The following is a 24,101-nucleotide window of genomic DNA, read 5'->3' as shown; positions in this document are numbered from 1 at the left end:
TACCACTCTATCTATTCTTTTTCTCTTTCCCCTTCTTCTTTTTTGTAGGCACTTATCTTCTCTTTTTTAAACATTTTCTTAAGTTGATACAAACTTGTGCAACCTCTCAGTTCCTTGCTTTGTCCATGCCATAATTTTACACCTGTAACAGAAATACACCTTTGTTTTATGTTTAGCCTTGCAAAAGTATGTTTGAAATCATGTTTAAGTCTGTTGTCTTCATCCTCCAATCTGAACAAATTTTGCAACTGTTCTGGTAATGATCTATTTTTTTGCTTTGAACATTATTTGAACATTATACTTCAAAGGTTGGACTAAATTTTCCTCCCAGAATAAATACTATTGTTAGAAGCATCACTAACGGTGAGGTTAGAAGCATCACTAACGGGTTTCCACAGGTGAGGATCTAGACCAGGGCTCTTCTAGTCCGGTCCTTGAGGTCCGCTGTCCTGCTTGTTAATGCGTCCCAGTTCTAACACACCTGAATCCAGTGAAATGGGCCAAACCCACGGTGGAGCAGAGCCTGGTGGCACGCTGCTGGGGATCCATTCATTTGAATTCAGTGTGTTGGAGTTGGGATCCAAAACATGGAGGACGGGGGATCTCAGGGACCAGATTTGGACACCCCTGTTATAAAGCAAACAATACACACGGGAAAATAAAAATAAGCAAGTAGCAAGTGAGATAAGTGAAATATATTTAAGGGCTGAGATAAAAACCTCTTCTGAAATAGTTTCTATTTTTACTGACAGAAACAGGACAAATGTTTATATCGTAAAGTGTCTCACACTCCCTCAAATACCACAACTGACGCTGATATGTTTTATTTTACTATATACTCAGACTTGGACACATTGTGAAACATCTGGTCCCTCATTTATCCGACTGACTACCAGGACAGGCAGACTAAGAGAGATTCAGAACAACTATAAACTATTTTGTGCATATGGGTCTCCAGCTGTCGTCATAAAGTCTGTTTTAGAGCCTCTTACAGATAGTTCCATATTTGGCATATCATTTCTCTTTAACCATGGGCTATAGACTCACACTTTAGGTGCTTAACAGGTGGCTACCTGGATGAAATTAAACTTGCATCAACTAAATCAAGTAAACACATAAATAATCATATTTGGCAACAAAAAGGAAAGAATAAAAGTTGCTGCCCACCTTTATTCCAGAGGAATGGAGACAAACATCCTGGTCAGGAATGTTGGAGTCAAGGCTGTCAACTAAAGCAGCTTTTTAATAACCTCTAACAAATACTAACAATCAGTGATCTCATGTTCACATTTCATATATTTTGCCAGGTCTTTCACTTTTTCAGCTCATCTAACAAGAACCAGGAGAACTCGTCACCCTGTCCTCACATCTTTGCACTGACTGCCAGGTTCCTACAGAATTAAGTGTTGCTGGTAGTTCATAAATATGTTGCCACAACACATTTCTGCTCTAGAATAAAGACCAAGTGGAGCACTGGGATCAGCCGGCTGCTATATCAGTAAAAAGCAAACATGGTGCGTTTAGCTTCTATGCTGCATAAAGATGCAAACAACTTCCTCTTGATGTTAAATACCACAACTAAAGCAACTATTAAAGTTCTTCTGTCTGGCTGCGCCTTGTTGACTATGTTGCTCCTTATCTTTGTTTTTGGCTAAATATTTTAATAATAATAATTGTTTTTAGCTGTTTTTGTAAATGTAATCTTAGAAATGTTATTCTATTTTGATTGTGTTTGAATTATTAATATCATTTTTATCTTTTTTTTTTTGTCTCTGGGTTTGATGCATTCTTTGTTTGAAATGTGATATATCAAGGTCTTGGCAGATAGATGGCATATTTTGTTTCTTTTTAAACATGGTTTATTTTTTCATTTCCTTTCATTTTTCATCTCTTTTTTTCATTTCCTATTTCCTGTTTCTTTCATGGTTGTGGCTGGTGAGAGAGCAGGCGCTTACCTGGGGCTGGACCTTGCTGGCAGGTTCAGGGATCTTAGAAAAAGCATTATTCTAACAATTTCTTTTTATAAACCTCCCTATTTCGTGCATCGTTATTATTGTTTTTACCTGCGTGTAACGTCACTGAGTAAGTCTATGGTCCACTTTTTTTTTTTGTAATATGAATGAATGAATGAATTAAGTTTATTCAGTCATGACAACACAAAAACAACACAACACCAAAATGACATTGTGCACAGCATTGACATTTCACACAAAACTAATAATCATGTTGTTGAACAATGACTGAAAAGGCATAGGCAGAAGCAAACTGCTTATAAAAGCCTATCCTATATTACCAACTTTCTTTTTTTTGGCTACCAACCTCCAGAAAACCAAAGAGACAATAGAAAAGCAAAGAAACAACAGAAAAGCAAAGAAACAACAGAAAAGCAAAGAAACAACAAAAAAGCAAAGAAACAACAAAAGGCAAAGAAACAACAAAAGGCAAAGAAACAACAGAAAAGCAAATAAACATTAATAGTCAATCGCACTTATAAGCTTCAAAAATAGCTTTACAAACCATTTCCTTAAAAACCAAAAGAGAATGACATGTTTTTAAATTTATGTTGGCATCATTCCAGAATTTATCTCCAGTAATGGAGACAAATCTCCTTTTCATACCTTTTTTAGCTTTTTCTACAGTAAAATTGCAGACACCTCTAAGATTAACCGCGGTTGAATTGGTTATTGGATATTGGATATTATGAATTCAACACCCATAAAACTTGTGATATACATAACACCGATTGTCTTCATTAAACCTCATTAAATCAGCCCATAATATGATTTTATAATAATTACTCTCTTGTGATATATAGTCTAGATGACCATGAACACATCACAAGTGGTTTGACCAAAATCAGTGGTATGTATCACAAGTTTTATGGGTGTTGAATTCATAATATCCAATATCAAACCAATTCAACGCGGTCTAAGATTATACGGGGTCTCCTGAATTGAAAAAAAAACTCTGTATTGAGTTAAGGCTGATTCATGGTTCCGCGTTACACCAACGCAGAGCCTACGCCTTTCCCTACGGCGTACGCTCTGCGTCGATTTAACGCAGAACCATAAATCAGGCTTCAGGGAGCATTTTTGATTTTGCTCAGGTGAGAGTCACGTCACTTCCCAGGGAAGTGTGCGGGAACTCCCGCATCTGGGCTGCAGGATCAGCAGGGATCTGCAGGGTTCAGGGGGATCAGGGGGACCAGCAGGGTTCAGGGGGAGGAGGCAGACCCGGGACTGGCTGGGGTCTCTCCCAAAAGGCGGCAGAAGTGCAGTTTGAACTGCTGGAGCTCCGCGGCGGCCACGCCGGTCTTCCGTCTTCTCTGGCCGGGCTCCGCTGCAGGAAGGGCGGCGGGAGGGATGAGCAGCTGCCGCTCACACCACAGTCTTCCCTGAGTTGGCGGGACCAGCTGGAGATGGCCGGGAGCCCCTCCGGGGAGCCCGCAGACACCAGCTCGGACTGACCCCCCCCCCCCCCCCCCCCCCCCCCCCCCAGCCCGGGGGTTTGCTCTGTGGTCGGGAGGAGATGATCGCTCAGGATGGGACTGTGTCTCGGTACAGAAGTGACGGAGGAGGAGAAGAAGGCGAGGATCCACAGCGCCGGCATCGACCGGAGCCTGTACCAGGACGCCAAGAGGGAGATGAACATGGTGAAAATACTCCTGCTAGGTGAGACCACACCAGAGCTGTCACAAGTATTCACATGCATTACTCAGGTAAAAGTACTAGAGTTTAAAAATACTCCTGTAGAAGTATCAACTCAAGTTTTTTACTCAAGTAAAAGTATAAAAGTACTGGTTTCAAAACTACTTAAAGTATAAAAGTAAAAGTAATGTAAGGGAGAAAAAGCCATTAAGGGCAAAAACCATTGAAAATGAATGCATCTTAATGCAAATATATTAAAGAACCATATATGTGTACTATTGAGCATTAACATGTGTTTCAGAGAGCAGGAGATATGATGACTAGTTGCCTATAAGTATTGTAATGGTGCAAAAAGTCAAACTTCAGAGGCATGTTATCATTTATCCTAACCTTTATTGGAATGTACATCCAAGTTTAGTTGCAGGAATCTGAGGGAACGGATGTAAGAACAAAACTGGACAGAGGTGTCAAAAGTATTCACATTCATTACTCAGGTAGAAGTATAGATACTAGAGTTTAAAAATACTCCTGTAGAAGTTGAAGTATCAACTCAAGTTTTTTACTCAAGTAAAATTATAAAAGTAGGCTACTGGTTTCAAAACTACTTAAAGTATAAAAGTAAAAGTAATGTAAGGGGGAAAAAAGCCATTAAGGACAAAAGCCATTGAAAATTAATGCATCTTAGTAAAATGCAAATATATTAAAGAACCATATATGTGTACTATTGAGCATTAACATGTATTTCAGAGAGCAGGAGATATGATGACTAGTTGCCTATAAGTATTGTAATGGTGCAAAAAGTCAAACTTCAGAGGCATGTTATCATTTATCCTAACCTTTATTGGAATGTACATCCAAGTTTAGTTGCAGGAATCTGAGGGAACGGATGTAAGAACAAAACTGGACAAGAACATCTGAAACAACCACAACCAAATTCACTCTATCCGGATGGAGCAATTTAACTGGATAGTTTTTTTTAAAGGCCGAAATGAAATAGAGTAACGAGGCTGTTTTTAAAATGTAAGGAGTAAAAAGTACAGATAATTGCATGAAAATGTAAGGAGTAAAAGTAAAAATTCGTCTGAAAAATAATTACTCCAGTGAAGTATAGATAACCAAAATTTCTACTTAAGTAAGGTAACGAAGTATTTGTACTTTATTACTTGACACTTCTGGACCACACTCAAGCATACCTGTCGAGTTTTGGAGTTAAAAATACAGGAAACTGTCCACCGCTGTCCCGCCAGCCCAACCCAGGTTTAGTTTAGTTTAGTTTAGTTTATTTTGCACATAAAACAGAACAGTAAAAACAAAGGTCAAATGAAGCATTGTGCAGGAGAGGTGGAAGCCAAAAAGGTTTATGAAAATGCCTCCCCTTTTATAAAACAAACATAAACAACAATAACAGCAGCAAAAGCAAAAACACAATATGGAAATACATAATATAAAACAGAAAAAGACAATTTAACATGAAAAAGAAAAATAATACTGAATTATTGAAAGATGGGGAAATATTAAGAAGATGTAGGATAATTGCATAAAAAAGTACAATTTAACAACTCCAGAAGTGTTAACTAAAAAATTATTTTTTCAAATGTTTTCAAGTGTTTTTTGAAGAAAGCCAGTGAAGATATTGATTTTAGTGATGTAAATTGTTCCATAGGGATGGTCCTCTGTATTTTAAAGTGCGTTGATTGTGTGAAGTCTGGCATAAAGGAAGGTAAAAGTCCTTTGTAAAAGTCCAGTTCCAGTATCTTACATTTTAAGACAGATTTACGAGAAATCTAAAATAACTACCTGTCAACCACTTACAGACTACAATTATGTGCTCAGAATCTGATACCCTATCTTTATTGACTGAAATACTGTGGACATTCCTATGTGTGTAATTCCTATAATAGAGCCTAAATGAAAACACAAAAGTGGATTAAAGCACATTTATTTATAATGTTTAATTATACACATTAATTATCTTCAAGTGAAACATTTACATTTTCTTTAATTTGTCCTTTTCACTCATGTGGCTCTCTGGTATTCACTGACTGATGTCACAGACGCATGTTTCTGTATCTCCTCTTTAGAAAAGTAAATTTGGTTTCCCATTTTTAGAGATATTTATACCAAGTCTTCTTTTTTTGTCAGAAACATCTTCTGTCTCGTTACATCCATCCATCTCTGATTTGTTGTTCCGAGTTTGCTCCTGTTGTTGCCACTAACCTCACGAGAACTTTCACCCAGGCTACAGCAGGGGGCAGTTCTCGTGAGGCTAGTGACAATTCAGTTTGCTGTTTAAAAATTATTAAATTATAAAACTGGAAATTTACGGGAAAATGCTAACACGGGGGAGACGGCGGGAAAGAGGGGTCAAATACGGTAGTTTCCCGGCCAAAACAGGAGACTTGACAAGTATGCACTCAAGGTCACTTTGAACTTCCTGCTGAGGATTTTCTTTCCACTGATTCCCATCGTCCCACAGGTGCTGCAGAGAGCGGCAAAAGCACACTGGTCAAACAGATGAAAATCATCCACAGTAATGGATTCACCAAGCAAGAGCTGGCCAGCTTCAAGGTGGGACACACACACGCACGCACACATAGTCTTAACGTGCAAATAGGAAGTGTTACCTAACAAACCCGTGACTAGAGAGATCAGGATTTTGGTATAATTCAAATTCAGGAAGAATAAAGGAAGTTCAGAGGTCAGTAGTTACTGCATGCACACAGATGCGTTGAAGTCTGGGGTTGCACTACACATGGGGAAGCAGCGATGGACATGGAAACAGAGGCCAAGCTGTGTTTTTCCTGCTTGGGAGGGAGATTTCTCATGATACCCAGGGTCAGATTTGAGCTGGTATGCAGCGGTTTGGCTCACATCTGCTCTTCTGTCTGTGTGAGAGCGACTGAAAGCCAAATTCCTCTGTTTTTGTAGGGTTTGCAGCGGGGTGGAGGGAATGGAAATGGTTCAACACACACACTCTCGCACAGCAGTTTCACTCTTTTACTCCTTTTTAAAGAGAGTTCATCTGCGTACATCTCTATTCTTCTACAACATTTTTTTTCCCTTTGCATTTTTTTTCTTTGACTTCCTGCAACATTTTGTACACAAGAATAACGCGTGTATGATGACCGTGATTGGCTCTCTCTTCATCATTCTTCAGATATGTGTTTGACCACCCCTGCACTCACAGCCCTTCACTGGTCATGAAAAGAGAGTGCTAAGCTGGAACTGTGCTGAACAACAAAATGACATTAACATTCATAGAGAACAACTGTTCCGGCATAGAGGGCTGTTGTTTTTGTGCATGTGATTACAATTATTATTGTTGTTTTTTTTTTTGCCGGAGATGACATGTGATAAAGTTTCTAAAAACTTGGGCGGCTGCTGATTGGCCAGGATTATGCTATCACGAGCTGATGCTCGGCAGGATATGAAAGTCCCAGCTGTTTGTACAGACAACTGTCTGGGATGTTGGAAAGCATTCCTTGACATTAAAGATGCCTCCGCTTCTCCACACTGGCCTCTCCAGCTGTTATCTCTCATGCATGGCAACAGTCCCTGCACTGCTGCTCAGTAGGGGTGGGTATTGGGAAGGACCTCACGATACGATACGCATCACGATACTTGAGCCACGATACGATACACATTGCGATATCCCGATTATGTGATATCCCGATTATTATATTCTACATAGTTCACCGAAAAATTTAAAAAATGCATTACACATCTTAAAATCCAAGTTGTATATATGTACATCAGATGATAGTGATGGATCTTAAAATCCGAGTTGCACGTTCATCAGATTATAGTGACAATTCATGGGACAAACTGAGTCAAAACAATGTTTTATTATAACTATACAAGCTAAAGTTACAACATATTTGTATATGTTTTTCATATTATTTACATCATATGAAATTAACATTAAATTTAGTATGAGGTTGCTTTAATTATGTGGCAAATGATAATAAACACAAGAAAGATGGGTACTAAAACCAAGGACAGGCACAGTGATCAGTCAGTATAGATATAAATCCATAAATAAATAAACCTCTGTCCATTATTTTTCATTTTTTAAGGACAGGCAATTGTGTTATATAAAAAATAAATTATAAAATGAAATAAAACGTGAAATAAAACCTGAGCAAGGTGCAGGGCCCTTGGTAGAGAGTGGCAATGCCCAGGACTGTCACTTAGGTAGGAGCACTGGTTGATATAATGGGAAAAAAATCGGGGATTAAAAAAAAAAAAAAATCGATATTCAAATTTTGAATATCGATATTAAATCGGCTGGAAAAGTATCGCGATATATTGCCGTATCGATATTTTTGCCCACCCCTACTGCTCAGTCCGCTCAATACAGGTGTTTCATTGTATAGTCTGGTGGTGAAAGCAGGTATCCCCTGAACAGGTCGGTGTATTTACCTGCTGGTTTAAGGCGCGTGTGAGTAAAGTGTCAAACCGTCGAATTGACCAAAATGTGACTTTTTTTTTTTTTTTAATTACCAAATCTAACCAAAGTTTTTAGATACGCTGTATGGCAGGTGGCGCTTTTAAACCCATGTTTATATGAGCCTAGCTTTGCTTGGAGCATGCATGGATGAACATACATGTTTCTCCCTTAAAAGCTGAATGAAATGCATTGTGACATAAAGAAATATGCAGTTTTGATGATGAGGATTACTCTGAGCAGTTTTACTGAAAAACAAACCCAAGCGTGCCTGCGTCGGCGCATTTATTTCCCGTAGCACATCTCTTTTGTCTCGTCTGGTGTCAGTTGAACTTGCTTTTGTTTTCAGGTGACACCCTTATTTTCAGTGGAAAAATGACTGCAGCTCACAGAGCTGCCCTTCCCTTCCCGGACCGTCCCGGCCTCCCACAGCAAACACAAACACACCCCCTTCTTCTCACACACACACACACACACACACACACACACACACACACACACACACACACACACACACACACACACACACACACATTCACAACTGTAAACACACACAGGATGAGCTCACTGTTCTGTATCGGCCCGTTGTAGAACGTTGTTTCACTTGTTTGTGTTTATCTCTGTCAGTATAACCAGGTCTAAACAATCTATTCTCCCAAGTTTAACCCAGAAGGGACAGCGAGAAGGCCCGTGTGTGTATTTGTGGGCCAGCGAGCCAGGTTTTTGTTGCATTAGAGCCACGACAGGACAGAATAGCATGTTGAAGAGGGAAAAAAAAGATAGGAATGGTTGGAAGAGAGCTCATTTTTGCTCATCTCTCTTTTATTTGCAGCTTAAGGCCATGGTATTGTTTACTTTGCTCAGCTCGCTGGACTCATCTGTCTTTGTGTCTGTTCCCCACGTGAGCATCCCAGTGCTTAGGAAGTGTTTTTTTTTTTTTAATTCAGTTGTTTATCTGAGTATTTGTTTGAAATGTATGTTCCTTGAAAGCAAATGAATCTTTCAAGTTTTCAGCTCTGACTTCACTTTTGACTTCACTTTTTGTCACTTGTTGCACAGCCTGCAAGTTAATGATTAAATACCAGGCCGTTGCCAGTTCAGCCACATTCTTTACTGTGTTTATTTTGCAAATGCCCAGACACAAGACAACTGCTTACGACCGTTAGCCTCCTGCGCTCAGGGAGCCGACCCCAGCAGCGAGCTGCACCAGAACAATAGTTCAGTGTGACGGGATGGATTTAGAGATTACCCTGTTAAAATGAGTCTCGTTATATCTCTGCTGACGCACAAAGTTCCCACAAAGCTTTAAACTACAGCAGCCGGTAGGAAGCGGAGGTCACAAAGGTGCGACACGCTCTGGATTTCTATGTGACAGTCTTCCTTTCAACAAAGACGCACACAATGGTGAAAACAAGGTGTCAGTTTACTCCTTATTTTTCCAGAGGGGGTGATGTCGAGCTGATAAGGGATTTAGATCACCGCGCTGACATTAGTGGCCCTCGGGCGACGTGCATTTGTTCAGAAGGAGGTGGTGCCACTGAAAAATGGTGAGGCAGCAAGTAAAAGTAAAACCTGAAAGGCACACAGGTCAAGCTAGGTTACTGAGAAACGTGCTGTGGAAATTACGTCTGTTGTCCTCACTAGGGCTGGGGATCGATTCAAATATCAAGAATCGATTTGATTCCGATTCTTAAGATTCAGCATCGATTATCAAGATTTGATTTGATTCGATTCGATTCGATTCCGATATTGATTTGGGTTATTGTTATTAAAACTGTTTTTTGAGCTGTTGCATGAATTATATGACTGTAGTTATGCAAAATATTACTACTAGTATTATATTGAGATTAAACAGCAAGTATTGCAGCTAATGATGCTGTAAGGACCAATCAGCTCCCAGAATGCTGATAGAACTGCTTTCAGAAACATCATGTGGGTCAGAATTACCAAACAGATCCAGGGCAGCAAACAGAGACGGATGAAATCGGTTTTATTTTTTCCCACATTCCGTTTTTATTTGTTCCATTTTCGGTTTATTTGGTTTTTAATTTTTGAGCATTTGGTTTTTAGCATTTTTTGCAAATGTAACCCCAAGACAGTATATAAAGTAATGAAATAGACAATTTATGCAATTATAACCTAACACTTTAATGTTTTCATACCTTTAAACATATTTAAAGGCAAAAACATGGCACCAGTTATTCCAACAAAACATTCCTTTTTTGGGGATAAACAAAAAAATAACCAAAAGTTGTAATGTAATGATGAAAAAAAAAATAAAAAAAATAAAAAAATGAATCAGACATCGGGCAATTAATCAGAGGAGGTTTTCAAAATCGATGCCGATTTAGGACGACCCGAAGTCCCTCTGGACATGAATACGGTTCACTTATGTCAGCGTTAACACAGTAACCTCGCTCCAGTGTTCATAATAGAGGGCACACCGAGGCGGCTTGGACGAGGACGTCTCGGCACGGCTGTAAGAAAACTCTTGTCAGTTTGGGGTGTGAAAGCTCCAGGACCCTGATTGAACCCAAGTACGGCTGGATCCTGCATGTTTGAGCTACAAAGGCCAACCCAGTTACTGCTGTAGTGTCTGAAAGTTCAATCAGCGGATGAACTTGCTATGTAACTCTCTACGTACAAATTACTAGTGACAGAGGACTCGGCTGAATCCCTGCCCTTAATCCCTGCCCTAGACCCAACTATAACCCCAATCCTGAAACCAGGCGTTAACCCAAAATGACCTTCAAACTCTTGGGTACTGCAGTTTGGTCCATGTTTCCGTGCAGTGCAGGTTTTGGTCGCCGTTAAGAATATATAAAAGGAAGCCACGTAAACACACGCTCTTTTTGTCGGTCGCTCTGATCGGTCCCTTTGGTCTCCAGGCGTCTGAGCGCTAAAACAGCTTTTGGAGATGAGTTAATTTCAGGTGGATTAGGGCGCTCTGACAGTAGTCAGGCACGGCTGCCCCTCCCTCCTCATTCCCCGTTTGCCATTTGTATATACATTATCACATTGTTACATTTAGCCTCTGTGTGTTTACTCAAAGTGTGAACAGTCTCGGAGAACAGCACAGATAATATGGCAAAAACATGACTGGTACTTATTCATTGAATTTGTCCACTCAGACCGGGCACTCTTACATTTTGCAATATCTGGATTACACTAGTTTGTTTTTAAATGATTGTAACGAGGAACTGTTTGACCTACATGTCCGGCAGACGTTGCATACTTGCCCCCGTCCACTTGTGTGAGCAACCGTACCATGTCCAAGTGGACCTCTCCATCTAGGCCTGTGTTGAAAAAATAGATTTTCCGATTCTAAATAGATTCTCGTATTAATTCCTAAAAATCGATTCTTATGTCTAAAGATTGATTTTTTTTTATTTTTATTTTTTCATTCCCATCATTTTTGCCAGGTGAACTTTAATCCCAGTAGTCGGACACACAGTTTGTCATGACACTTCTGAAAAATGCCAGGTGCTTCATAGCAATATGTGTGCGTGGTGACAGAATAAATTAGATAAGCTAAAATGATTTGTTGACTGCATGAACTGTTGCAATTTCTTTCTTTTTTGCACTTTAAATGGATATTGAAAGGCCTGTTTGAGTTATTTATTTCTTAGTTATTTCACAATAATTATTGTGAAATTATTATTTCACTAGTTATTTTACAGTCATATAATTCAGGCAACAGCTCAAAAAACATTTTAAATAACACTAAGCCAAATCAATATCGAATCGAATCATGATAATCGATTCTGAATATTAAGAATCGGAATCGAATCGATTCTTGACATTTGAATCGATACCCAGCCCTATCTCCATCAGTGCAGATGTGCCACACTTGAGAATGAGGCGGATCACTCACACTTGCTTTAGGGCATCTTTACTCCTTTTTTTTTATTTTAGTCTTATACTGAACAATGTCTTTCAGCCTTTGGGCTGTGAAGTGAGAGATGTAAAAGTCTAAAGCAAACCTGGACAGAGCTAATAAACTGAACGGCATCATCCTCTCCCGCCCCCGGCTAAGCAGACCTCACACACTCTTTGGACTCACAGCTTCCCTTTCACACCTTTTACAGTCTCATCTTCCACCTCACTCATGGAACTTAATCCAGCCTTATCCTCCGTTCCCTCCACATCAAGAAGCACTGACACGCCCTCTGCCACCTTTCCTGCCTGTCTCCGGCGGTGAGGTGAAAAAATATCTGGAGAGACTGAAAATGAAAAGAACTAAGGTCCAGATGTTGTCAGCGCTGGAGTCTGAAGACCTCTGCAGAGCAGCTGAGTAAGATACCACAGCACTTCCAGTGGTATGGAAGAAATTCTCCCTTATTCCAGCAACTATAAAACCTCACCCATCCGTCCACAAGGATCGTAGACCACTCGCTCTTTCATCACGCATCAAGAGAGTTCTGCAATGCATTTAATTCAGTCTGCACTGTTATGTGAGAAACCCCTGAAAACTAGCAGATCCCTCCGCTGTTCCTGGATTATCGACTATCTGACAGACTGCAGTTTGTGAGAAAGATGGGTTTTGTGTCCGAGCAGGTGGTCAGCAGAAAAGGAGCTGCTCTCAGTGCTCCCTCATTGCTCTTCAACTCCTCTGTAAAAGTGAAACTTCCAGTACAACTCTTCTCATCCCCAAACCAGTTGTTTTTCTGCAGACGTCGAGGTGGAGCAGCATCAGAGCCAGTGACTCAAAGGAGCTGAACAAACTAAAAACAGAGGCTCTGTTCCTGAGCCCCTCAGGCTGACTGCGCAAATAGGGATTTTGCATAATTTGCAAAATATAACAGTCAGTGCTGCAGATCCTCAGTGAAGTGTCTTTTGTCAGAGTTAATCGGGCTCACTGACATTTAGACGGCTACAGCAAATAATTCTTGAGCAGTTATATGAAAAAGAAAGAACATCCTTTTTTTTTTATTTTTGGTTTCAAATCATTTTCATATCAGAACTTTTAACATCAGTGTCCTCCTGGTTGTTCCCGGGCTCCAGGCTGGGACCATTTAGTCACATTGTGCAACATTTACATAACATATTTCCAACCCATACAAGTGTGCTATGCTGCAAAATAACTTGAGTTGGGTTTTTTTCCACATCATCATTGTATGCAACACCAGGCAGCAGGAATTTATTGTGTGCTTTCATCATGTGCGAGTGAGAGAGACTAGAGCTCATGCCCGTTGTCATGAAACCAGGTGGCATCACACCCCGGTACAGTGTGCACTTAAGGCTGGCACACACTGAAAGATTTTCAAAATCTGAACAGATTATCAAAATGCAGGAGACCACACATGAGCTGGGCAGATAATATACATAGATTTGACTGATTTTCTCTTGTGCAGCGCTCCGACATGACTCAGGCAGCCTCCCACACACCTTAACCTTTCATTGACGGAGCTGAGACCGTAAAACACAAAAATCGTGCACAAATCTCTCCCACTCGTGCAGTAGCTGCGTAAACAAACATGGCAACCACGCTAAAGGAGAGGAAAGGTGAGTTTATTTGTAGCGCACATTTCAGAAACAAGGCAGTTCAAGGTGCTTTACATAATAAAACCATGGAAAGTGAAGAGAGAAAATATGAGTTTCTGCACAGTGGCAGATAAAAGTTAGACTAGTTATTAGTGCTGAAAGTAACAGTGTTTACATTTAAATTCAGAAGGGTTTAAATAATTCAGTCACAGGCAGCTGTAAACACATGAGTTTTTAACCTTGATTTAAAGGAACTGAGGGTTTCAGCATCCCTGCAGCTTTCTGGAAGTTTGTTCCAGATCTGTGGAGCATAGAAGCTGAATGCTGCTTCCCCATGTTTCTGTAACGTTTTAAATACGCAGGAACCACAGACTCAAGAAACAGAACAATGATAAGAGTTTATTACTTTTCAGTAACTAAATAATCCATCCAATAATGTGTGGGATAGTCCAGGGAGCCTAGTCCAATATTCTCCAATAACCGTTAGAGCCGTCCAGAGATGCAGATCCAGAGAGAGCAAGGCAGAGACCAATCCAACAAGCCCGTTGGATTCGAGAACCAAAAGATCCGTTAGAGGCCAAGCAGACAAATCCAAAAGGGCCAGATGAGAGACGAGGTAAGAAGAAATGGGTCTGAACAATTGAATCAGATAATCACGAGAAAATCAGGGCGGGATACGTACAGGCTAGAATTGCAGACGATCTGTCAATAGAGGAGGAGAGAGCCGGTAAATGTAGTGAGGAGCGTCACCTGAACCTCTGACCTCTGGTCCTGGGGACACAGAGCAAACCTGAACCAGGAGACCTGAGAGGGCTGGATGGTTGCTATGGCAACAACAAGTCTCCGATGTATTTTGGTCCTCAACCATTCAGTGATTTATAAACTAACAGAAACATTTTAAAGTCTACTCTCTGAGGTACAGGGAGCCAGTGTAAAGATGTCAGAACTGGAGTGATGTGGTCCACTTTCTTAGTTCTGGTGAGAAACTGTAGCTGTCTGGTGGACTTTTTAGGCAGACCAGTGAAGACAGTAATCAATACGACTGAAGATAAACGCAGGGATGAGTTTTTCAAGATCCTGCTGAGACATTAGTCCCTTGATCCTAGACAAGTTCTTCAGGTGACAGAACACCAATTTTGTAATTGTTCTAATGTGTCTCTGAAGGTTCATGTCTGAGTCCATGAGAAAGAAAGAGAAAATAACGATGTTTGGATGCAGGTGCAGCTCAAGGGCTCCTCTAACTAGGTTTTGTCCCTCTTTAACATGATGATCTGCAGAGTGATCGGGATGATCAGGACTTTCCCCAGGGTTGTCAGAGCAGAGACTGAACCAGCTCAATAATGTCGTAGCGTGTGGTTGTGCTCAGTAATATCTTGTCTTATTCACTTCACTTGACTCTTTGAATTATTGATTTAATTTTCTTTTTTTTTTTTTTTTTTTTTTTTTTTTTTTTTTTTTTTTTTTTTTTACCTTGTCTGCACACATATTATTGATTGATACCATGACGGTAGAAACCAAAAGTGTATATATGTGCATTATTACTATATGTAATATATACATATATATACGCACACATATGCGTACACATACATAAACATACACATACAAACCCAGTGTTTTTTTTTTTTTTTTTTTTTTTTTTTTTTTTTTTTTTTGGGGGGGGGAGGGGGTGGGGGGGGTGGTGACGACATCCACTGCCAATCCAGGAAGCAGGAACACACGGAGACACACGTCAAGCACTGGAAATCTGCAACAAAAAAACCACAAACAAAGCACGAAACCGGCACGGAGCCATCCAAAACACGAACAGCAATCGACCTAAATCTTGAGATCTGATCGCAGTCTGAGCTAAGCTATCGCTACCGCTACCTAAACCCAAAAACTAGAGAGCCAGCATGCAGGTGAACAAGCCAGTGTGTATGTCTATGCGTGTGTGTGTGTATGTATATGATCATGCATGTGTGTGTGTGTGTGTGTGTGTGTGTGTGTGTGTGTGTATGCGTGTGACTAAATTACTATATGTGTGTGTGTGTGTGTGTGTGTGTGTGTGTGTGTGTGTGTGTGTGTGTGTGTGTGTGTGTGTGTGTGTGTGTGTGTGTGTGTGTGTGTATGTGTGTAATAAACCAAACAAAGCTCCACCTGAAGTGTATCTATAGTGGGGGAGGGGGGGGAGCAACCCCGCCACCCGTGAGACCAGAGGCCGACAAGGAAGAGCCCGGAACCCAGGCCACCGGCAACCCCACAGAGGGGAGAAGCAGGAGGGAGGCAACCCACCGCCTGCGAGGCCCCCCCCCCCACCCGGCGGCGGCCGAGGGGGCCCGCGGGCGGGGCCCCCACGGCGCGGAAAGAAGCAGCCAGGGATCCCGCGGCGGCGGACCGCGACCCAGGCAATCCCCGGCCACCCGGCCCGGGCCGGACACGCGGCCAGGAGGCCCTCACCCTTCAGGCCAGCGACCCCCACCCGGCAGGGGGCCAGCCCGCCCGGAGAGACAGAGCCGCCCCGGCCGCCGACGCGGGCAGGCGCACCCGTCCCCCACGAAAGTGGCCCTCCAAGACCAGAGGGGCGCCCCGCCGTAGAGGCAGCGGGGGGGACCGGAGACGGGCCCGGAGAGAGGGAACCCCCCAACAAGGCGACACACGCGCAGGCCCGACAACGGAGGGCCCCAGACCCAGGCATCCCATTCATTCATCCATTCACCTATCCGATACCTATACTAATAATAATATAATATACTATACATAATAATAATAATACTAATAATAATACTAATAATAATACTAATAATAATAACCATCTTTGTATAATATAATATTGATAAATTATTAAGTTTTTGATGTCCTGCCAATGGAGGCTCAAATCCTCCATGGCAGGACCCTTCCATACCGCATTCTCACCGACACAGACATACAATCACGCACCGTTTCCCCCTCCCCGGGGGGATCCAGCACCGCCAGAAGGCACCCCAGGCTGCACGGCGGGCCCCGCCAGGCCCGGGTAACCCGACCCACCCGTCCCAGGCCCAGGCCGGTGAGGGAACGCGGGTGATGTGGGACCCCCTCCCGCCCCTTGTGTTGAGTGCATGTGATTAATGCCATAAAAACAGGGAGGAGGGAGGGCCAAGTATGACACAGACCCCCCCCCCTCCCGAACTACGTGTCCTTGTCAAATGTATTTATTAAGTGTTGAATGTGCAGTGTCTATTTTGCTGTTAAAACCGTGAGGCGGGGAGTGCCGGGCCACGCGGGACAGTGCCCCCCACGACCCGGACCCCCCGCCTTTCGCCTATGTGCGTATGAATCGTGTAGGGGGGGCAAGAGGGGGAGCGGAGGCCGAAGCCAATTGATTTAATTTTCTATAGGAAAAGATAGTTCAGTCTCCTGGACACAACAGGCCGACATTCCTGATAGTACTGATAAAGATGTGGAGATAAAGATGTGTTTGCTGTCCATGTGGACAAACAGTTCCCTGAAATCTTGTTTGCTGCATTTTCCATAAACATCAAACATAAAATACTCGAGAAATTTGACAACAGCGTGATGCATGAGATCTGCAGAGACTCTGATGCCTTGTTCCCCTGTAAATACAATGCCCTCCTGTATGAACATCACCCCAGTTCTTAAGGCAGGGAAGTGCAGCTCCGCACGGACGGCTGATGCTCAAACGCTGACTCACTGCTGATCAGCGATGATGTTAAAAACAGCCTTCGCTTGTATTCTATACAACTACACAGTCAAACAACGGAAGGTTTGTTTGTTGAAAGAGAGCATATTGGTTCTCCAGTGCTAGTTGGCACACTGCGTACGTTCTCCTAAAAAAATTCAAGGCGAATTGCAGCCGGCCTCCACCATGCAAGACAAATCAATCACACCACACCACCTAGCTGGTTTCTATGGAACGTGGAGAAGCTTGGTCAGTGGCGATGCAAAGCATCCTGAGGAGGCAGCCGTCACGAAGCTGAGTGTGGACCAACTTTATGCAGATGAATGTGCCACTGTGCATCATCCACTGCCCTAAACGACATTGCTGTAAAATGACTGGACAAACCCCCTGCGTCGTCATTCTTAGGTTCTCTGAAGGTTTTGAAGTCTCTCGTTCCTCATACTGACTCACTGCTGGTGCCATGATTCTAATGGGTGGAGCGAACGGGCCCTTGGACCCAGCTGGGCATCAGGGAGGGAGGGAGGGGGGAGGGAGGGAGGGAGGGAGGGAGGGAGGGAGGGAGGGAGGGAGGGAGGGAGGGAGGAAGGAAGGAAGGAAGGAAGGAAGGAAGGAAGGAAGGAAGGAAGGAAGGAAAAGAAATGAGCGAGAAAGAAATGCTTGAGTTTGAGTCATTCCAGTTTTGCAGGTGGACTCATTTAATTGGTTTTTATCAATTCAATTTAATTGGTGTAGTTTAGTAGCATTTAGTATTATTTTAGAGCAGTGATTTGGGGGCTCCAAAGACTGAATGTGGTGATAGATTTATAGTTACAAAGGTTGAATTGGTTTTTTTTTTTTATCGTCAATTTTATCATTATCGGGATAAATGCCAGAAATTATCGTGATACATTTTTTTAGTCCATACCGCCCATCTCTACTAAGCGGGACACCAGTCAAAAGTCTATATCCTGAATTAAACATAAATGTATTACCGGTACTTTATATAAATTTCACCCGATGTGGTACAAAAAGATTCACCCCCTCGTACAGTTGTCGTGGAGGTGAAATTTAGCTATGGAGACTATGGAGGATTTCTGCTGAAAAGTTGGACATTTTAACATGACCTTTGGCGCAAGCCCCTAGTGGTCAGTTGCCAAACTGCAACCTTTACTTATTTTTTTTTAAAGATTTTTTGTGGCTCTAGTGGCCTTTATTCCAGTTGTAGACAGGAATGGGGACTTGAACCTGTGACCGCTGCAGGGGGACTGTAGCCTCAGTACATGGGGCCGCTTGCTTTAACCGCTGTGCCACCGAGCGGCCCACAACTTTTCTAAATTTCCACATTAGTTTTAGTTCAGAAGTGAGATTGTTGGCGCTTGGTCAGAGATCACGGAGTTTCTCGTTGGGATGAATGGATTTCTCATCAGGGCACGGAGGTAAATGGAAAGGAGGCGTAGTGAACGACAGCTTGTCAGACAGTGCGGCAGTCCATTTAGAGCCCGAAATAAACTGGAATGGATGTAATATTCAGTGGCTGACATTCAACCTGTTTTGCAATGTAAATTATCCATCCCTAAATACATTTCAATAAGTGCTTTGATAATGAATGGACTATTTTTGTATGAAAATAAAAAGATAACCAGTTTATTTTTCTCTACTTGTACAACTTCACTGACTTTGTTTTTTATTTTTAAGCATTTTTTTGCTCTAAAACTTTTAGGCAAGAGCATCGAGCATAGGTATAAACAACTTCAGATTAATATTCTATGTTTTTTCAGACAAAGTTCCGACTTTCATACCTTCACACATAACATAGAATAGAATATCAATCTGAAGACATAATGAACACAATACAACTTCAGATTAAGCACAAGGCATTGTATGTTGAATACAAGCACACATTTACTTCCATAAGGAACTTCCCTGATTTACTGCTTCTTCTTTTTTTAACCAAAGTTTTGATAAAGGAAATTAAAAAATTACAAGATCATATTAAACAGATCACATAAAAAACATTTGACAATGAACCTGATTTCATGGGGATGTTAGAAGTTCTAGTTATTATGTTTTTCTCTGTTATATGTCAGAAAAACCTGCACTTTGTGCAGACTGAAGCAGCTGTTTAGTAAATAAAATAATCCACACAATAGCATGAATATCATGAATATTAATCCAACCATATTGAACTTGGCCTCTGAACTCTGATCTTTGGCAGCCTGCAGTCCTGGACAACCTCTTGACTTCTATGAAATTTGTCCTCCATGGAATGGGTGTCCTCCGCATCAACCTGGCAAACAGCCGGAACAAGGTAGTTGTTGTTGTTTTTTTTATTCTTATTTTATTTTATTTTATTTTGTAAGTACTTTTTTGGCTTTTCTACTTTTTCTACTTCAAATTTAGCTGAGCATCAACGCTGCTTGTGTATTTGCAGTGTGTCTAAACTACCACTAGAGGGCAGCTTTGCTACACTCATTCTGCTCCCCCAACAACACAGTCAGGGGTTTGTACATTAAATAAGGCAGAAACTTAGATGAAAGTGGTGAGATTTAATTTATTTGAACTTTTTTGCTTCATTTATTGGGTTCCACACACTCTCCGTCCACTAACCACATGTTGTTGGGAGATGATGACCAAAGTTTTTCCTCTAAGTGTCACCACTGATGTCTTTTGTTGGTTTTTTTTAATTTTTTTTACTTGTTTGTCTGCACATCTGTTCATTTGAGCATCTTTAACGATTACAAGGTGTGGAGGGAAGTGTCTTAAATATTTCTGTCATCTAGACTTGCTTTCCTTTTTTCCCTCTGTCCCAGGCTCCTTCCTGATCATTCGTCCACATTTCTGTCGTCATGTGTTTTTGCAGGTCCATGCCCATTCTGTCCTGTCATGTGGGCGCTGTTTTGACGAAGATCAGGTGCTGTTTCCTTTCGTGAGCCATGCCCTGTCCTTTCTGTGGGCTGACCAGGGGGTGAGGGCCGCGGCTGCCCGTGGATACGAGTACGAGCTCAATGACTCTGCACTGTTGTGAGTACTCTTCAGCTCACGCTCACGCTGAGAGAGAAGCAGGAGGCTAATTAGCAGGGCTTACCAGCTGATGCTCAGCCATGTGCTCGCTGTCATGCACAGTCAACATTTGGAGGGGGGAAAGTAAACATGGTGGAGACTCATCACGTAGTACATGCACAAGCCTCAATAAGTTCAATTAACATGAATGAAATGCAGAAATGCATGTTTTTAGTTTTGGATGTGCACATTTGTGATTTCAATTGTTCAGGAAAATGTGCTTGCTTAAATAAAAATCCAATGTTATAGACCAGGGGTCGGCAACCCGCGGCTCTAGAGCCGCATGTGACTCTTTAGTGCTGCCCTAGTGGCTCCTGGAGCTTTTTCAAAAATGTTTTACCTTTTTTTTTCCTTTTTTCCTTCTTTTTTTCTTCTTTTTTCCTTGATTCTCTTTTTTTCTTCCTTTTTCCTTTTCCTTTTTGATCTCGACATTTAGAAATTTGGCCTTTTTTCTCGACATTTCGACTTTTTTCTCGACATTTCCCTCAACATTTCCACTTTTTTCTCGACATTTCCACTTTTTCCTCAACATTTCGACTTTTTTCTCAACATTTCCACTTTTTTCTCGACATTTTGACTTTTTTCTCAACATTTCGCCTTTCGCCATTTGCCTTCATTCTAAGGCTTATACAAGACTTTTCATTCTTTGCGGCTCCAGACATATTTGTTTTTTTGTGTTTTTGCTCCAATATGGCTCTTTCAACATTTTGGGTTGCCGACCCCTGTTATAGACAGTACAATGAAAATAAAGAGCAGAGTCTGTTTTAAGATGTAAAATGAGAAGCAGGCAAGTCCAGAGGAGATGGTGTGTTTCCGTGTATTTGTGAAGCAGCATTAAGACGGAGGTGAGACCCACCAGGAGGCCGTCCATTCTCATCCCCCGATCCAGCACCAGGTCTCGGTTCTGGGGTGATCTATGTGGACAGGCCTCCTGGTTCCCGCTGAGAACCACGCTTCATCACCGTCACCTTCCACCGTCCCTGTGCATGCTCTTTGTACTAACACCCTACCTGCAAGGCCCTCTTACTCACAGACCAGTAAGCATTCTCCTGGACTCTTGTCCTACACTTTGGGCTTGTTGTTCGTGGTTGGATCTGATTATTCTTATCAACCTTCTGTGTTTACGGACTTGAGTTCTTACAACTGATGAGTTGTAACTCAAATGAGTAAACCCGGGGTTTGTCAGAATAGGTTTCATCAAAATATCATGAAGTCCAGCTTCACCTGGTATTGTTTGGGGATATTTCAGGTACAGTTACATTAAATTAGGTCTTAAAAATCATGAGAAAATAAGCAGTGTTCTCCTCTCTGAGATGCTGGAAGCATGTCCTCGGAGGCCGCTGCTTTACAGACCTCAGGACAGCTTCAATGATGCGCAATAACGTGCCAGTCAGTGATCAGACCCGGAAATCAAAAATGTACAGTACAGATATCAGATTTCTGTTTAGCTTCCAGGTGTTGACTAATCAAGTTAATGACATAATCAAACCATGTAACTTGGATTCAGATTTCAAGCATTTTATCTGCCTCAAAAAGATAATAATAATAATAATAATAATTAATAATGTATTATTATCACTATTGGTATTATTATTATTATTTATGTTTAAGGATCCATTTGATTGTAATAAGTTAGGCAGGGTGCAGATTCTTGTTGCATGAATTAATGCGATTGTCTTATTCTTACTAACAACAGGTAAACACGTATTGTCTTGGAAAACAAGCCATCTAAACCTTAGATATTGACCTACTGGTCAACAATAACGGATGTACAAAAACAGACTTGCATGTTGTCTACTTTGTTGTTTTTCCCCCTTTTTTCTGCAGCAGGACGTCGCCGTCCAAGAAACTGATTCAGTATGACTAGTTGAGAATGTCACAGTCATTTCTCGTGTGTGTGTGTGTGTGTGTGTGTGTGTGTGTGTGTGTGTGTGTGTGTGTGTGTGTGTGTGTGTGTGTGTGTGTGTGTGTGTGTGTGTGTGTGTGTGTGTGTGTGTGTGTGTGTGTGTGTGTGTGTGTGTGTGTGTGTGTGTGCGTGACAGATCACATCTCATTGAGTCTGTGCTCACAGGATGTATTAGATTTTACTGGCTATGAGAGTCGCTAATCAGTTTGAAAGCTTAGCCTCCGTGTGTTTATTATGTTAAATCACTGTTTGATTATTCATCACTATCAACTGCAGCGTTGCCCCAGGGACTCCCACCTCATCACTCTACACACCAACGAGCAGCCATGACACACACACACACACACCAGCATGACATCACGCACCAGTAACTGATACTTGGGTTCTCTTTTGATCTCAAGCTTGACTGCACGTTATCGTTATGTTGCTCTCTTTCTTCTTATTCATGCTTCTCAGTCTTTAACCTTTTTTTTGTACACCCCCCCATCCCTCCTTCCCTTCCAGTTTCTTTGACAACATGACCCGCATCACATCTCCAGACTACGTGCCCACAGAGACAGACGTCCTGCGAGTACGACTGAGGACCACAGGCGTGATAGAGACCCAGTTCAAAGTCAACCACCTCATTTTCAGGTAGACGGGTGTCACTTTGGGACTTTTCATTCCAAATTGATTTATTAGAATAAGGCCTCTTAGACTCGCCCGTTCTCCTGTGGTCAGACCTGCCCTCCACCTCTGCAGCAATGGTCCTCCCAACTTACCTAACTTCCTGATCTGCAGCTCTCTTATCTCTGTCTACAGCTTTGTGATTGGCTCCAGTTGGAGATGGGCGGATTAGTTCAATTTGTCAATTTGTGTGATCCTCATCATCTATCCGCCGCACACATGCACTCAGCCGCAGCAGTGGCTCGGTCTTATCAGCAAAGCAGCAGAGGGCAGTTCTGTGAGCCCGGGAGGCTGGAGCCAGGTGACCATATTCATCTGGGATCAATGAGCTGGTGTCACATAATCCCAGCTTCCTTATCTCCCTCCGCTAGTCGCCATCACTTCCTTAAGCGTCTGGCGGTCAAGGCATGATGACGGATGCTAATCACTAGCGAATGAACCTGAGGTGTCAGAGGTGTTAGAAATGCTGGACAAATCAGCGACAAGAAAAGTAGTTTTTTTTTTTTTTTTTACAAAAAGAGGCGGGGGGGGGGGCATTTGTCAGGTTTCCTGGTGACTTTCTGCAGTTAAATAAGTGCAAACAGGAAATAGAAAGTGTTATTATATTTCAAAACAACTATTAAAGGAGCTTGAGGCTCCTTTTAAGAAATTAGACTCTCTAGCGCCACCCTTCACCACGACGGCCGTTGGGGGTACTGCAGCCAACAGTGAAGCCGGTGTTGTGCCAAAAAGTGATTGCCTGCCAAAATATGATTTCTTCTGATTTCTGACCGCGGGAGCGCGCACAGCAGCCCGTTGAACGACAGCGCTAAAACGTCATATTTTGAAGCTCAAGAATGAGATCAAGTCATATTTAGGCAGAAACAACTTTTCATTAACTGTATTTGGCCTTCAATCCATTTTTGGCAGGTGAAAATGCCTATTTTGTGTTGTAATTGTCCCCCTTAAAAGAGTTAAAAGCAATCATGTGAGCTCTAGTGTTTATATCATTAAGCTCAAGAATGAGATCAAATCATATTTAGGTAGAAACAACCTTTCATTAACTGTATTTGGCCTTCAATCCATTTTTGGCAGGTAAAAAGACCCATTTTCAGGGGAGAAATCAGATTCTGGCAGGCAATCACTTTTTGGCACGACAACGGCACGGGAGAACGAGGAGAACGTGCATGCAGCGTCATGTGACGTCACATCCGCAGCCCAGCGCGGGAAATTCGGGACCGAATTGCAGCACATTTTGCAGCACACAGCCTG

The 24,101-nt window shown here is 42.0% G+C and overlaps 1 protein-coding gene across 1 annotated transcript in view; it reads left to right on the top strand.

Moving 5' to 3' along the window:
• Nucleotides 1-3,541: 3,541 nt before the first annotated feature.
• The window catches only part of gnav1 (guanine nucleotide binding protein (G protein) alpha v1), a 36,241-nt gene continuing 15,681 nt past the window's right edge, over nucleotides 3,542-24,101 (top strand). The window contains exons 1-5 of the mRNA XM_061722389.1: nucleotides 3,542-3,671; nucleotides 6,124-6,215; nucleotides 19,434-19,526; nucleotides 20,079-20,239; nucleotides 22,689-22,817. Of these exons, the coding sequence (XP_061578373.1) occupies nucleotides 3,542-3,671; nucleotides 6,124-6,215; nucleotides 19,434-19,526; nucleotides 20,079-20,239; nucleotides 22,689-22,817 (605 nt within the window). The remainder of the gene's footprint in view (nucleotides 3,672-6,123; nucleotides 6,216-19,433; nucleotides 19,527-20,078; nucleotides 20,240-22,688; nucleotides 22,818-24,101) is intronic.

The sequence above is a fragment of the Cololabis saira genome, chromosome 1, assembly GCF_033807715.1.
Source record: "Cololabis saira isolate AMF1-May2022 chromosome 1, fColSai1.1, whole genome shotgun sequence".
Lineage (NCBI taxonomy): Eukaryota > Metazoa > Chordata > Actinopteri > Beloniformes > Belonidae > Cololabis > Cololabis saira.
Note: the sequence above shows the minus strand (reverse complement) of the source record. Positions and strands in the feature narration are given on the sequence as shown.